The 16575-nt window shown below is 35.1% G+C and overlaps 1 protein-coding gene across 1 annotated transcript in view; it reads left to right on the top strand.

The window, feature by feature from the left end:
* The window catches only part of LOC138332711 (muscle M-line assembly protein unc-89-like), a 40232-nt gene that overhangs the window by 584 nt on the left and 23073 nt on the right, over positions 1–16575 (top strand). Inside the window, exon 2 of the mRNA XM_069280702.1 lies at positions 12831–12948. Coding sequence (XP_069136803.1) covers positions 12831–12948 — 118 coding nt within the window. The remainder of the gene's footprint in view (positions 1–12830; positions 12949–16575) is intronic.

Below are 16575 nucleotides of genomic sequence, written 5' to 3'. Positions count from 1 at the left end.
TGTTTTGTTTTAATTGGTCACGTAACTGAATATTAGGTCAATCGCCAGAATATTGTCAATACTACTATAATTGGAGAGTCGGCCCAGAAAATATATTCTGCACCATTTTTTATACAGATAATGGGGGAGAGGGGAAGTATACTTGTACTTGCAGAAGTACTGATATATTTTCCACTGAATGGGAATTAATTCAATATCTGGGCATATCGTTTAATATAAAGTACTTGTACACTTACCTGTCTTTACTATATACAAATATGATTGGTCTTTATGTACGCGCGCGATGCGCGCGGCGCGTAGAGCGAGTGCAGAAGACGAAAATATATTCTGGAAATAAATGTACATCAATCTTTATATATTTCCAACGTGTAAGAGCGCGCGCGAGAGCGAGAGAGAGATGAGCGGATCCAAAACGACAACTATTCTCTTCAAAATACATATACATATTTGCGCGAGCACGAGCGGCGCGCGAGCGCGCGGCGAGTGAGCGCGGAGTGTAAAATACTGTGATTTGTATTAGTGTTTTATTGCTGATTGGCCAATAAACGATGAGAGCGCGCGATTGTGCAATATGACCCTCAACGCTCCAGATATCGAGAGAGTGCAAAATGCCATATACGATCATCGAAAAAAATTAACTCATTGGGAATCAAGATATTTTTCTATCAAAAACCTGAAATACACGTGAATAACTCCCTAACATTCCTCCATTCAATAATATGCACGCAAATACCGTCAAAAAAAAGCAAGAAAATTTTGTTTGTTTTCAACATTCTATCCACGCTCATAACAGAAGGGCAAAACAAGCTTTTAATATATAGGCCTAGATTAGAGGCAATTGAAGTAAAAATTGAACCGTCATTTTGCATTATCGGTCGATGATCTTCACCGATTCCAACCGATTGATCGATGGCGATCATTTTTAGCCGATTATATACAACACTAACCACACCACCATGCACATTGATATGTTCTACACATGTTGAAGGATCAATTTAGAGCTGTATTGTGTAAACTCACAAAATTTTATAGTTTGAAATAATATAAGGATAAACATTGTAAAGCTCACATTGCATACCACATATACTACAAAAATACACTAATTAAGATATATTATTTTTTGAATGTTTGCTTTTAGAAGCGATCTATTATACACCCAGCCAGTGTGAATACAATGTTATATAATATAATGTTAATTAAATGATCCAAAGATCATATGCATGAAATGATTGAGTGGCCCAAAATTGATTTGTGTTAAAATAAACACACACAAGTATATTAAAGTTAGGCGGGAGGTGGTAACGCGAATTTAGTCGGACAACCTATTGCTCTTAAAGTCTGGTAAAAAAATGTTGTTTAATTTTCATATCTGTATATTTTCTTATGAAATAGAAAAATAGAAATCTCCACATCAAAATCGCTCTGTATGCGAAGAACTTAACATTATATTATCGGAATCATAATACGTTTTCTTCCGGCCGGCTATCAGTGCAGTTCACTTTTAAGCGTACTAGTGAAGAGCCCGCGGCCAGCCTCTCGTTTTCAAAGATAGAGCTGGTGGGCTGAATTTATATTTAGGAGGACTGTGCTAAATTTACAACGGGCTTTCCCACTACCATTCAAATGGTCCAAAACTCGGACACCGGAATCAGAATTTGTACTATATCCTTAATGTAATGCCAATGACTTGTTGGAAGGCCAAAGGACACGCCATTTTGGACGTTTTTTCTTTGCCCGACTATTCGCTTTAAAGGATTGCTTCCACCGCTGACAGAATGGTATTTTTTCACACTATCAAAAACAGGACAGACGAGAGGTGGAGAGTGTGGGGAGAGAGAGGGAGGAGTTCTTCAAGTTACAAAAGAAACTTACCTTATACACCATTACCATGCATCGAAATGTTTAAGCATCTAATTTTACTTCGAGTTTTAGAATATGAATTATAATTGCGAGAGTGCGCGCGTGCGCGCGCGCGCGCGAAAATATCTAGTGCACTGATATCGAGCGACGCGCGACGTAGAATGTGAATAATGTGATGAGCTCATGCACTGAAGGCAAAAATAAATTATTATATGTTATTTTTTGTGTTAGATTAGGCATATATATACACGATTAAACACCAATTATTGTTTCAATGATGAATATCATTTATGCTCTGTCAGCGGGTGGAGCATCTTTAAGCAAGTGCAATAATGTAAGTCAATATAGAAAGGTATACATTATAAAAAGCTATCTTATAAGTAGGTACAAACACGTAAATCAGAGCATATATCCTTGAATAGGAGTCATGTATTAGTAAGTAACGTGAAAATTGAAGCTAGTCAAAGATTTACAACACAAATTTTTCAATTGCTACATTTCAAATTAAAATTGAAATTATTTAGGTCGGGGGATATCCCCCACCTTAAGTGTAACTTTGGGCGAGGACGTCTCCTCAAATAACACGATAGCGGTTACAATTAATTAGAATGTGTGAAATCAATCTACAACCAAATTCCAATATATGTTTTCAAGTAACAGTTTAATTTCTGTGTATTACCCGCACTGGAAGTATAGGCCAGCGGGGAATCAAGATACATCCATTTTTGATGACCATTTTGGTGAGCGCGCGCAGCGCGAAAATTTCCGAGTAAACCCGCACCAGCGAATTGCCCACGCGGTGTATAATGCCGATGTATTTTCTTTAATTTACCCACAGTTTGTCTATATGTACTAATTTTGTTTTTTTTTTTTTAATAAAAAAATTGGCCCGATGAGTATGTACTATGGTAAATGCCTAATGCTTTCATTTAGGAAAAGACACATAGGTTTATTAAAAAAACTAGAGTCATTAGCATATTATTTGTTTAATAATTGGTTGGTAGGAGCATGCAAAACCTCAGCTATTCATCTCCTATCATTTTCCATAGATAACACGCCTCGGCAGATAACCCGCATTACTGCATTAGACATCTTTTTATGTAAAAATTTGTTCAGTATAACCCCCAAAAATTACTGTATAAAGTCAATAAAAATGAATACTTGGATGACCTTGGTCCAGGATCATATAATACAATTTTTAAAAAATATTTTGATGAGTAACTGTTTTGTAATGATCGTCGTTGATTTGGATACAAGTCTTATCTTTAATTAAGACTGTTTTAGGGATGTTTGCGCGTACGCGCGCTGATCATATGCCCTGGTCCTCACCTCCCAGCTAAGATCTAATTAAAGTTTGCAGGTTTTCAATGTGTAAGGAGTGAGAGGACAACAGTTTAATGTCATAGTTACCAAATATTCATATAAGTGGGTAGTTTATATTAACAAAAACAAATTAAGTTTGCGTAGATTGTACCACACAGATTAAACAAGATGAAGCTGATTAAAGATCACATTGATGCCTGTTTTTTACTGATACTTCTAGTTAGCCTTGGATGTATGTGAAACTGTTTTAGGTTAAGTTTGGTGTTATGAAGACGGTAGGAGGAATAAGGATGGGCCGTCGGGTGAGGGGTGATGAAGGGTGCGCGTGAGAGGTCTGTAATAATGACACCTGGTTTTACGTATATGAGCTGGTCACCTGTACTAACGGACAGGTGTGATGAAAATGTTGACCAGGTACCTGTATTACAGGTATATCTGTACATCTTCACCTGGAAAGCCCCTTCTGCAATGATCGTGAGCCTTAAACCCTATAGCTAGTGTCAGTTTGAGACTTGGAAGCCAGACGAGATTCAGTAGGTACGTTATCTAATTATCATTATATAGACAATTTTTCTGGAAAAAATGTTTTTTAACTGTTAATTACAGTTTAAAACTGTCTGTAAAGACCAATACACCTAATGGTGTCCAGGGGAAACTGGTCTCTATAGTCAAGTAATCTTTGTATACACAGGTCCAATGTGGTGTTATAACTTAAACCCTAAGAAAGTGTCCGATGATAAGCAGTGAGTGGTGAGCGAGAATTTATACAGAGGTGGTCGCTCCAGGCAGGTTCGCTGTAAGATGTATGTTCTAACACAAAAAAAGTGTGCGCGCGCGCGCGGATACTCCTCATTGATTTCCTTTTTTTCTTGGAATGAATTAAATACACTTCTATATTTGTACATCTGATTTCAGTACTTAAAGACTTTCTGAAGATCTTTTGTGAATCTCCCCCCCCTCCTTGTTGAATGTATAAATAAAGATTTACTTCAAATAATTCACCACTTCAAGTGAATTTTCCCTTTCCTAATCAATGTTTGAAATTCTGTTTCATTTTCATTTTGTTTTTTTGCTCTATCAGACGTATATCAACTGTCCTTTGGTGCACATTAAACCAGTTACTTTAAATAATGTTCTAGAATTCTACTAAAAAAAACACATAAATTTTAAGTCTTGATCGATCTGGCAAAACAAAAAAAGTGAATGGAATATGAGTTAACTGCGTGTTGTAAAGGCATTTGTAACATTTGCCATTGATTGTCGGTTCATGGTTGGCACGGTTAACTCGTTATTTATTACCAGGAAGAAATTTGTGTAATTACAATAGTGCAGCGTGAGAGCAAGATGTGTTGAGAGTGGCGCGCGCGAGAGAGATGGTGAGTGGATTTGTTTTTGATATCAAATTATCACTATACAGTGTCCCTTTGTCTGAAAGTTGGCATGAACATACAAGCATAGAAAATTTTTAAGAGGAATTTCAAGGAAGAAAATTTACTGGGAAACAAATTATGAACAATTAAATGGGGGGAAATCAACAAAATGATATGATCACCAAAAATTGCGAGCGAGAGCGGACCTAAAAAGCTCTTTAAAACATCGGAAAAATATGATAAGAGGTTGCTTGATAGCTGAACCAAACATTTCACAATAATTAATGCACAGTGTAATGCCAAAAGGCCTCTGCATGTTCGTGAGCCTTAAACCCTATAGCTAGTGTCAGTTTGACTTGGAAGCCAGTCGATTCAGTAGGTACGTTATCAATTATCATTATATGACAATTTTTCTGGAAAAAATGTTTTTAACTGTTAATTACAGTTAAAACTGTCTGTAAAGACCATACACCTAATGGTCAAGGGGAAACTGGTCTCTATAGTCAAGTAATCTTTATACACAGGTCCAATTGTGTTATAACTTAAACCCTAAGAAAGTGGTCATGATAAGCAGGTGGTCTTTATACAGAGGTGGTCGCTCAGGCAGGTTTCGCTGTAGATGTATGTTCTAACAAAAAATGGAAAAATACTCTCATTGATTTCTTTTTTTCTTGGAATGAATTAAATACACTCTATATTTGTACATCTGATTTCAGTACTTAAAGACTTTCTGAAGATCTTTGTGAATCCCCCCCCCCCCTTGTTGAATGTATAATAAAGATTTACTTCAATAATAATTGAATGTATAATAAAGATTTACTTCAAATAATTCACCAAGTGAATTTTCCCTTTCCTAATCAATGTTTGAAATTCTGTTTCATTTTCGTTTTGTTTTTTGCTCTATCAGACTATATCTACTGTCCTTTTTTGCACATTAAACCAGTTACTTTAAATAATGTTCTAGAATTCTACTAAAAAAACACATATTTTTAATCTTGATCGATCTGGCAAACAAAAAAAGTGAATGGAATGAGTTGACTGCGTGTTGTAAAGGCATTTAACATTTGCCATTGATTGTCGGTGTTGGCAGGTAACTCGTTTTTATTACCAGGAAGAAATTGTGTAATTACAATAGTGCACGTTTCTTTGGTTAAAAATATTTGATGATTTGTTTTGATATCATACATCACTACAGTGTCCCTTTGTCTGAAAGTTGGCTGACATACAAGCTAGAAATTTTTAAGAGGAATTTCAAGGAAGAAAATTACTGGAACAAATATGTACAATGAAATGGGGGGAAATCAACAAAATGATATGATACCAAAAATTATATTCGACCTAATAAGCTCTTAAAACATCGAAAAAATGAAGAGGTGCTTGATAGGACCAAACTTTTCACAAAATTATTGCACAGAGTAAGCCATTACCATATTCAACCCAATAAGTGCCCAGGGCGTTTAAAAAATTGAAAAAAATAGAAAGGTGCTTAAGAAGACAAAATTATTGCAAACCTATACATTTTTGGTCTTCGTTTTTGCTCCGCAATTGAAATTGAGGCCTCAAAAGGGGGAGGGACGCTTATAGGGACATGGGCGCTTATATATATATTAATTTTTGGGTCGAATACAGTAATCAATGTTATAGTCCCCCTGTCCAAAAAATGGCGTCACCATCAATATATTCTTAGGAACGAGTAATGCACTAAAACAATGTCATGTTACAATCTCGAAACTTGATCCTGGTTTGCACTAGATGATATATAGGTCAACCACATATCAAGTACAAATCGATAAACTGATAGATTACTGAGCTAATTGATGAGATGTAATACATACTGGCAGAAATGTCAATGACTGATTTGGTAAATTGCTTGCAGCTACTTTTCCTATTTTTACATATATAATCCGTGTAATTAATAAATTAGATTATTTTTTTCTATAAATATTTGATTGACCATCTATAGCATATATGTCGATGTCTATGGGTAACTATATAGGTTAAGTCTATTTTAATATAATAATAATAATAGACTTTATTTAGAGTCGATAACACTTTGAGTCAGAGACTCGTCTTCCAAGTGGTCGACATAAAAATATACCATCTTTACAACATGGAATATATCGTAGACAATACATATTACAGCGTTGCATGTATTATTATAATGGTCACTAGTACTAGTCCGTATACAAATGTTCCATTTACATTGTAAATATCGTATGTTTTGATAGATTTTAATGAGTATTAACAGGTTTACTGTCAACATGACTTTCCTATTAGTGTTATATAAGCATAAAGGGAGTAGGATATATATGAATGCATGGTTTGCCCATAGTCTGTATAACGTGGTCACAATCGGTCGAAGATATACTGCAGCCTCCCAAAACATTCACACACCGCAACACGTACGTTGCACACATGTACATGGGAGGCCAATCAGGCCATCCTCATATTATACATGACCCTGGCTGTTAATTATGATAGGACATTATTCTCATACACTATAAACCAAACTAAAATGTTACAGTTAGGTTTAAGCTATTTTTGATACCTTTAGTCACACCAATAAAGCATATAATGTACCAGATATTCAATATTTTCTTGTTTACCACCTGCATGACTTTGCGTATTCCTGTGTAGATTTCAGCTACAATATCATATTTTCAATACCTATAGTTACACCAAGATACAGTAGCATACAGTTACACCAAGATACAGTAGCATACAGGGTGTGTCCTTGTTACCAAATGTTCCTGATTATGACTCAGCATAGCTTCTACCCATAAATATAATGTACTTACTACTGCTCTTTATCTGTGTATGTACAGTGATAACCAGCTACCAAATCTAATAAAATCGGGCACTAGAAGGTCTTACCGCCCCCTCCCAGAGTCTGACCCCTCCCCTCTCTCATTCAGTAAAGTGTAGATAATTAGGACCAAATGTACTAACGAGCTGTGTGTCACTTATGTTGCTAGTTTTACTTTGACAAGTGACTCCAATAAAATTTGGTGATTTATACAAGTGGCTGTGCCTGTAGTTCAGCTGCACCAGCAGACTAAGTTATCACACTCTAGCTTCTACATATACCAGGAAAGTATCCTGAAATATAGATACTGTCAAATTGTCCCCAAGTTGTGATGAATGATTAGAAAAGGAGTTGTCAATATAGGTAATTGTATGCATGTGTATTGCATATATATAAACGTGTATGTATAGTTGTACATGTACAGCATTAACAGTACTTAGACTGCTAAATGAATTTGAATGTACATCCTGTTTCTGTGTTGTTAAAGAAAATCCTCTTGGCAGTGACTTAACAAGTAATGTATTATGTCTGGATTATATATATATATATATATGTAAAAGCCTTTGAGAAACACAAAACACGTGCTATGGTGCTATATAGCCAGTGTATATGTACATGCAAGTTTATACAGTTGTTTTCAAACCAAGGCTTCAGTCGAGCATTAGGTCAAAACCAGGACAACTAAAACTATTGGCATTAAATTCTTATCTCACTTAAAAATTCATGATATCATGAGATAATGGTTTCACAGTGCCATTAATTCATGGTCACCTGATCATGGTATCATTGAAGTCTCATTTGACAAATTGTGATCATCTAGTGTTTTTCCTGCCGATATATTTGGGGTCGAAATTCAGCCCCATTCCCATGCAATGGTATTTTTCCCCAAATCTGTCTAAATTTCCCAAATCAGTGAGTGTGACGTGCATTTTGGGTGACGAAACAAAAAAATCTGGAAATCGCAAGCCTACATGTCATTTTTAATATACATGTACATTCTTAGACTGGTTCTTAGGGAAGCATAATTGTTTATTATTAATAATTTCTACCTTTTCCAAAATTGCCCATTAAAATTCTTCCCAATTTCATAATTTCATCGCATTAAAATTCCCAATTTTCACCAGGTGGCAATTTCCCAAAATACACAAGAAAAACCTGCCATCCTTTTTGAATTTGTTTCTGCAATTAAGTGCTGAAACGTCTAAAAAGCAAGACATAATTTCATCTCATCACTAACTAAGATTCCCAACATTACCTCGCACTGCTGCATCAATCGATCTGTATCATTTATACTGACATCTATTTAGCAAACGATAGAAAGTTAACATTTGTTCATGTATTCTGTAATTGCATAATACAGAGTTATCTGCCCTTGCGGGTAGTTATTGATTGTGATGTCATGTGTTTGCGAGTGTAATGTCATACTTTTCGAAGAAAATGACGTGAATTGCGCTCACAAAACAATGACGTAACAACCGATACCTACCTGCAAGGGAGCTAACTGTAATATATGACCTTGACAGAGAGCTTATTGGGTTGATTATGGTAGTAACTATATATACACAGATCTAGACTGTAAATTACACACAACACTGTTGTTCTTATTCTGATAGTTTTATTCTTTTAGTGTGAAACTTCTGATTTAAAGTGAAATCCTATGCGTATTATGTAATATTGTATCTTTATAAAGATCTGCATCTTTGACATTGAGTTTCTTTAAATGACCTCTAAAAGCACCATACAACAAATCTAAAAGAAATCAAGGGCCTATAGTCTAGACTTGATGACTTGTAAAGTCCTGTACAGGATCTGGTGTCAGGGATATTTTCCATATGTGTGACTTTGTGTGTAAATGCCAGCCACTGAAACTGCAGGAGCTGGGTCACATTAACATGAATTGGTTATGTGACTAATAATATTGATGTCTATTTGCTAATTCAGCAGTGTATTCAATCATAATTGTTGAATTTCTAAGTTATACACAATGGCAAGCTATATATATGGAAATTAGTACATTCAGCTTTGATTTCCATTCTTGTAATTCAAATTCTGACCAAACGTTTATTATATTTACGGTAATGATCAAGTGCCCCAAGAATTGTTCAATATCAAAGGGCATTTTAGATATACATGTATTGCATAAGGATATCATAACTTAAATACAAGCTTTGAATAGAAATACCATTTGACAATTAGTCATTAGATGCATGATGGAGGTGGAGAAGGGGGTGGGTTGGAGGAGTAGGGGGGTGGGGGATGAGGTGCCCCAGGGTGTTGGGGGGTGCTATTTATGGCTAACTATGACAATTAAACAGGGACCTGGCACGAACATTTCTGAACCAAAAGTATACATATATATATGATAGTATCAAGGGTATGAACTCGGCAGTCGAGAAAAACTATTCATTAAAATAATCACGGTTTTAAAAAAATAGGTCCGTTTTTCTCGACCGCCGAGTTCATACCCTTGATACTATAATATGTATATGTATACTATTGGTTAAAAATTTTCGTGCCAGGTCCCTGTGGGCAATTACAGTAATCATGATGACAACTCAAACTAAACAATAGAAGTAGATCTTAACAAAACCAAGACAGGTTCTATCTACCTTATTGCACATGTATATCTCTGATATAATTCTTCACTTTCACAGAATTTAGTGCAAGTATTTACATATCAAACCACGGGACAGCTATATACAAGAACTTTTAATTACCATAGAAATGGAAGGCCCCCATAGTTACAACTTATCCTTCTGTGCATGTGAAGTCAGCTCTATTTCTTGTTTCTGGGCAGCATGATTCATCGGCTAGCCCACAGCTGGGTAACATTTCCCATCATTTATCATTTATTTCATGGATTTTTGGTTCCTGTGGTTGCAACTTCACCGTCCATATAATCAAAATATATATACACTTCCACAATTATATAATATATATGCTACTGTGGGAAACAGAACAATTGATATATATCTGTAGTGTTGTATATATAATCTTATGATTTTATAAAAATGTCTTTGTTTTTTCAATTCATTTGTTTCCAGAAGCTGCATTGCAAGTACCATTAAAATATTTATTTCCTTGTATGCAAGTTATTATATATATGTACAAATCACTTGAACAAGAGGGAAAAAACATATTTCTCAAAGTGGAGTAAATGTTATGCTCTATGAAGCATACAAAATTCATATTTCATTTCAGATATTTAAGTTAAGATTTGTTGAAAAAAATTCATATTTCATTTCAGATATTTAAGTTAAGATTTGTTGAAAATTTTGCTGCTAATGGTTAAACCCTCTTAGTACCCCGCAATCATTATGATTTTGTGGTCTCTATTTGACAGATATATATGATATATATGGCCTGTCAGTTGGTGGGTTTTCCTCAGGAACTTTGGTTTTCCCACCACTTATATCAAGCTGCCATATGTACTTAAACACCTTGATTATAATAACTTGGTCATAAAACAAATCCAAACCACATTATTATGGAAACAAACAAATTCTGAATCATTTATCAGTTTTGATAGGCAGGGCGATATGTTTTCTTCTAGTGCTAGCTACTTGATACACACTTGTGGTACTTGAATGTATGCTTAGTAGTTCATTCAAAACATTCATAACAATTGAGACAGAATCATTAAAGATTTTGAACCATAGATAACGATAAGGTGAAAAATAGACAGCCTGTTCCTGTGTGGTATTTAAATTTTTGTTGATATAAATTTTGATTTTCGGTGATTCAGAGGAAACTGTGACTCATATGTCCCTTACTGAAAAAACCATAAAGGATACTGAGGAATGTCTTAACTTGGTTGTTGTGATTTATTTACATGTCAAATCACACAATCTTCTACGAGATCTGAGGTCAGGGATGTGGCAGTGAATAAAATGAGCTTTGTATATATGGCCTCTGTTAAATTTCAGTGTGGCTTCTGTTTGTAAATAAATAGCTACATGTAACTCGGCTAGAAAAAAATTTAAGCTCCTTTGTCGTTGAAGATTAAACTCTAGCTGAGACCTGAGTAAATTTGGAAGAGCTTCATCTAATATCATATTTGTTGTTATGCACAGGAAATATTGGTTAGGCATTTAATTGTAGAATAAATCATTACTATATGAATTATATACATGTACCTACCTGCAAGGGCAGATAACTCTGTAGTATGCAATTACAGAATATGTGCTAAGGGTACTGAACAATACCTGCAAGGGCAGATAACTCTGTAATATGCAATTACAGAATATGTGCTAAGGGTACTGAACAATACCTGCAAGGGCAGATAACTCTGTAATATACAATGACAGAATATGTGCTAAGGGTACTGAACAATACCTGCAAGGGCAGATAACTCTGTAATATGTAATTACAGAATATGTGCTAAGGGTACTGAACAATACCTGCAAGGGCAGATAACTCTGTAATATGTATAATTACAGAATATGTGCTAAGGGTACTGAACAATACCTGCAAGGGCAGATAACTCTGTAATATGTATAATTACAGAATATGTGCTAAGGTACTGAACAATACCTGCAAGGCAGATAATCTGTAAATGTAATACAGAATATGTGCTAAGGGTACTGAACAATACCTGCAAGGGCAGATAACTCTGTAATATGTATAATTACAGAATATGTGCTAAGGGTACTGAACAATACCTGCAAGGGCAGATAACTCTGTAAAATGTAATTACAGAATATGTGCTAAGGGTACTGATCATGAACAATACCTGCAAGGGCAGATAACTCTGTAATATGTATAATTACAGAATATGTGCTAAGGGTACTGAACAATACCTGCAAGGGCAGATAACTCTGTAATATGTAATTACAGAATATGTGCTAAGGGTACTGAACAATACCTGCAAGGGCAGATAACTCTGTAATATGTAATTACAGAATATGTGCTAAGGGTACTGAACAATACCTGCAAGGGCAGATAACTCTGTAATATGTAATTACAGAATATGTGCTAAGGGTACTGAACAATACCTGCAAGGGCAGATAACTCTGTAATATGTAATTACAGAATATGTGCTAAGGGTACTGAACAATACCTGCAAGGGCAGATAACTCTGTAATATGTAATTACAGAATATGTGCTAAGGGTACTGAGCAAGTTGAAAGAATTGAAGGGGTACTTATAATTGGACCATCTTTAGATCTTTCAGAAAATCAGTACACAAAATAAAAAGGAACTACTTGGTATTTTTGTTACATCGTATTTTCAATCTGCATTTAATACAGATTTAAATTCAAATAGATAAACTTTATGACTCTATAATGTCACGTGGGCAGTTGCCAGGTACTGAATGCAGGTTGGTGGTTTTTCTCCAGTTACTCCAATTTCCCCCAACACCTTAACCTGGGATATATTTGAATTAAACTTGCTGTTATTAGGACATATTACACCATCTAAACCGAAACCCAAACATTGATCAGTTTCTAATTTGATTTTATTTGTTTCAGATCCATCTAGGAGATTATACAGAACCTCCGGATAGGAAAAAAGACAGCGTAGGAGGAATTCGCCGTCCTAAGCCTGAGGAATATTCCGATCCCTACGATGTAGAAAAACTCCTTGCGGGTAAGTTTGTGTAAATGTTAATGTATCTTACAGATGATTTACGTGTATTTGTATGAATTTTTTGTGTCAATTGAATGCACAAAATAAACTAGCTCATCAGTTATCATTGAGGGTATAAATGTAATGAGGTTGAACTAATTAATCTTATAATCCAATTATCGTGTTTGTCAGATTAATGTATTTGTTTGGCCAGAAAAATATGGCAGCTTTATAGAAATGTTATGGCTGAGTTGGTGTTAATCGGTCTGAGATATGGATGATGAGGCTAATACATTTTTATGCCACCTGGCACCTGGTGTGTACTCAGGCCGGGATCCCTACTATATAAAACTGTCTCCCAATGTATAGTATTTTCTACTGGAAAAATAACTTCCCTCTTCTTGTATACTCCTTTATACTCCTCTATTCCCCTCCCTCACCCCACCCCACCCTCACTCAGATATACCGACCCATACCTAAAACTCTATATAGTCATCATCCCTACCCCAAACCTCACCCCTAACCTCTACCTATATTAAGTCCCCACCCTAACACAGTCTACCCCAACCCTAATCACCACCCCTTGTAACCGGGACACTGTCGCCCTATATACATTGTATATCTAACTGCCCTAGCTTTTTCTCTGGTTGCCTATGGTACTGTACCGTTATCTAAACCCTGATCATTTTTCATCCATACACTCGGTCACACCCTCGACTCCCCCCCCCCCTCCCATTGGTGCCCCACCCTAACACACAACCTACCCCTACCCTCATTGTCACCCCTTGTAACCCTGACTGCCACCCCTAACCTAACGTGTTGTATGTCCCATCCATATCTATGAAGATTCTCCCCATTACTGTATATAATTCACAAGTACATGCGTACCTCTCTCCTACACTGCCCCCACATTTCCCAGCAGAGATGGATGATGTTACTGTTTTTGGAGCAGCTCGTTACTTGTATTAATTAGCAATTAGAGCTGTAGTGTTAAACTAATGAGGCTTTGTTTACAGACTGTTTTACAATGCTGAAGTGGTCCTCACATTATCGGGAACTTTAGAGGAGCGTTAATAATGTTAGGGTTATTTATGCCAACTACTTTGTACATATGAACTGAGAGTTAGCTGTCACATCACCCTAGGTCTTTGTACGGTATATATCATTTATGATAAAAAAAATTCTAAATTAATGATAAAAGGAAAATTAGTAATATTTTATCAAAATTTCAAATGAACAAAAATCTTACTAAGGAGTGTTCAAGTCCAAAAGTGCTTAAGCTTCAAATTAAAACTGAATTCTGCCTATTTTTTGGCTAATAATAGTAAAAATACAGATGTATGCCAATTAATTTAATAAGGCTTTGACTTCAAGTACACATCCTTAATTGATTCTAACCAAATTTGCTTTATTGAAGTAGCTTCCCTGAATATCGTGTTCTTAATTTGACTCTATCAGTTAATCTAGAGTTAGTGGATAGATGTATTTTCATATCAGTTATTTGATCCTGGGGGTTAGGAAAAGGAGATCAGATTCATCAGTTATTTGATCCTGGGGGTTAGGAAAAGGAGATCAGATTCATCAGTTATTTGATCCTGGGGGTTAGGAAAAGGAGATCAGATTCATCAGTTATTTGATCCTGGGGGTTAGGAAAAGGAGATCAGATTCATTTAAGATTTACTTCCAGTTTGTGGTGGCATAATGTCAATTTCCTTGTTAGACTAATTGAAATGAACATAGGCAGTTTGTTTCATGATATATATTCAGCCATGGGGCAACCAATGGTTCTCAAATGAATGATGCTTAATTTGATATGTGTACATATATAGCTAGATCTAATGGTGTTAATGCTACACAAAATAGCTATCAGATTTAATGGGAGATTCTTAAAATTAATGCATTTTAGATACCATTAAATACCAGTTATTTGACTAAGCAAACTTAAGTGATACATTAGATGTACATGTAAATGACATGTACTCTGTCATAAAGTTATCAGTTCAAAATGATAACATGAAATGCATTATAATGGCTATCTGTTAACGATATTCATTGGCTGGCTTATAATTAGTCTATCTCTGATGAAGATATTGTTTTACACTTATATTTAGATACCCTTTACAGTTTATGTGAATGTGTTATTGGTAACTGAGAAACCAACTGGTCTGTGCTATTCAGCTATGATACACTATTGCAAGGCTTCTTTCAGGAAGTCACCATATCTACTACAATAAAATCCGGCCTGAATTTGACCCAGGCTGTGTTTATGACACTATACATGTTTACTGGTAAGTTAATATTTCCTGGTAGGAATCTGTAAACATTAGGGTATATAAAAGTGTGGCATATAATTTAAGTTAAATAAAAATATTTAACCCTCCTTGACCATTTTATATGTTCTTTTTCAATGATCATCAATTCTTGGTGGCTAAATTTCCTTTTACGTGTATCTGTAATTAATTTTTCTTTGTTTTCATACCAAATCTGGTTTTACCAATATTTTTTTTTGCATACCACTATGAAAAAAAATCTGAGAATGGCGCGAAACCCCGACGTTATCATGACGTCACAATAGAGACATTGACGTTGTGTATTGCTTCGGAAAAAAGAATGCCTTTAAAAACCACTATAATGTTACATTTAAACAAAAAAAAACACTTAATTTTATCAAATAGAGTATGAAATTAAGTATTGATGTCACTATTTTTTAATTTTATCGAGGTATGAAAAAAAATTGGTGCAAACTGTGAATCCGCTACAAACAATTTTTTTTTCATACCGCGATGAAATTAAAAAATAGTGACATCATTGCTTAAATGAAAATGATTCATCATTTGTATTTTGAACATGATGGTCATACCTAAATATCTTTATTACCTCCCTATAACGGTTTTGTTGTAAACATGTATTACATGTACACTCGACCACAAGTTTTGTGTATATAAGAGGTTTCAAGTGTATGTGCTGTACTGCCTATCTTGTTGTGACAAATTCAGCGTGTGTTATATTGAACTCCATTGTTTTTCTTCCGTATGATAACTTTTGTGTGGGCTGGTGATTTTTTCACACTGAAAATGTACTCGATGCATCCCAATGAAACCTGATGAGAAGGTCTAATTTTTGACCTGAATTAAGGAAGGGCGCCACACAATGATAATAAAAACTTCCTCTGGATTTGTAACTTACTGATAAACAAATAAAATGATGTAAACAATTACCAAATCAGGATGTATCTTATTGACGTAATGAAATCAGGATGATACAGGGTTTATAGGAAGAGGGTGTCAATTAATTCTTCCGCACCTCAACGATTTAGTGAATAGTTAAATCCTTAGTGTGGACAAAGGCATGGAGTCATCATATCTTTTTACTCCTCAAATGTATACTAATCTGTTTTTAAGGTTTTAGTTTGTTTGTTATCTTTAAATGTATAATAAAAAATTATGATGTTAAAAGTTCAAGTTCAGGTTCAAGATGTGAATTAAGGGGTAGCTGTTGTGACATTTCAATGACATGGACATCAAACACAATTGGTCATGGGTTCAACCTTATAGGTTATAGGTCAGTAGTTTGGTAATGTATGTAGGTCAATGGTTTTACTTTGCGGTCTCTGACTTTCCTCCATGCCATTTCCCTAAAAATAGGCCT

Source organism: Argopecten irradians, chromosome 10 (genome assembly GCF_041381155.1).
Source record: "Argopecten irradians isolate NY chromosome 10, Ai_NY, whole genome shotgun sequence".
Lineage (NCBI taxonomy): Eukaryota > Metazoa > Mollusca > Bivalvia > Pectinida > Pectinidae > Argopecten > Argopecten irradians.
The sequence above is the reverse complement of the archived record's forward strand: the minus strand, read 5'-3'. Positions and strand labels throughout refer to the sequence as shown.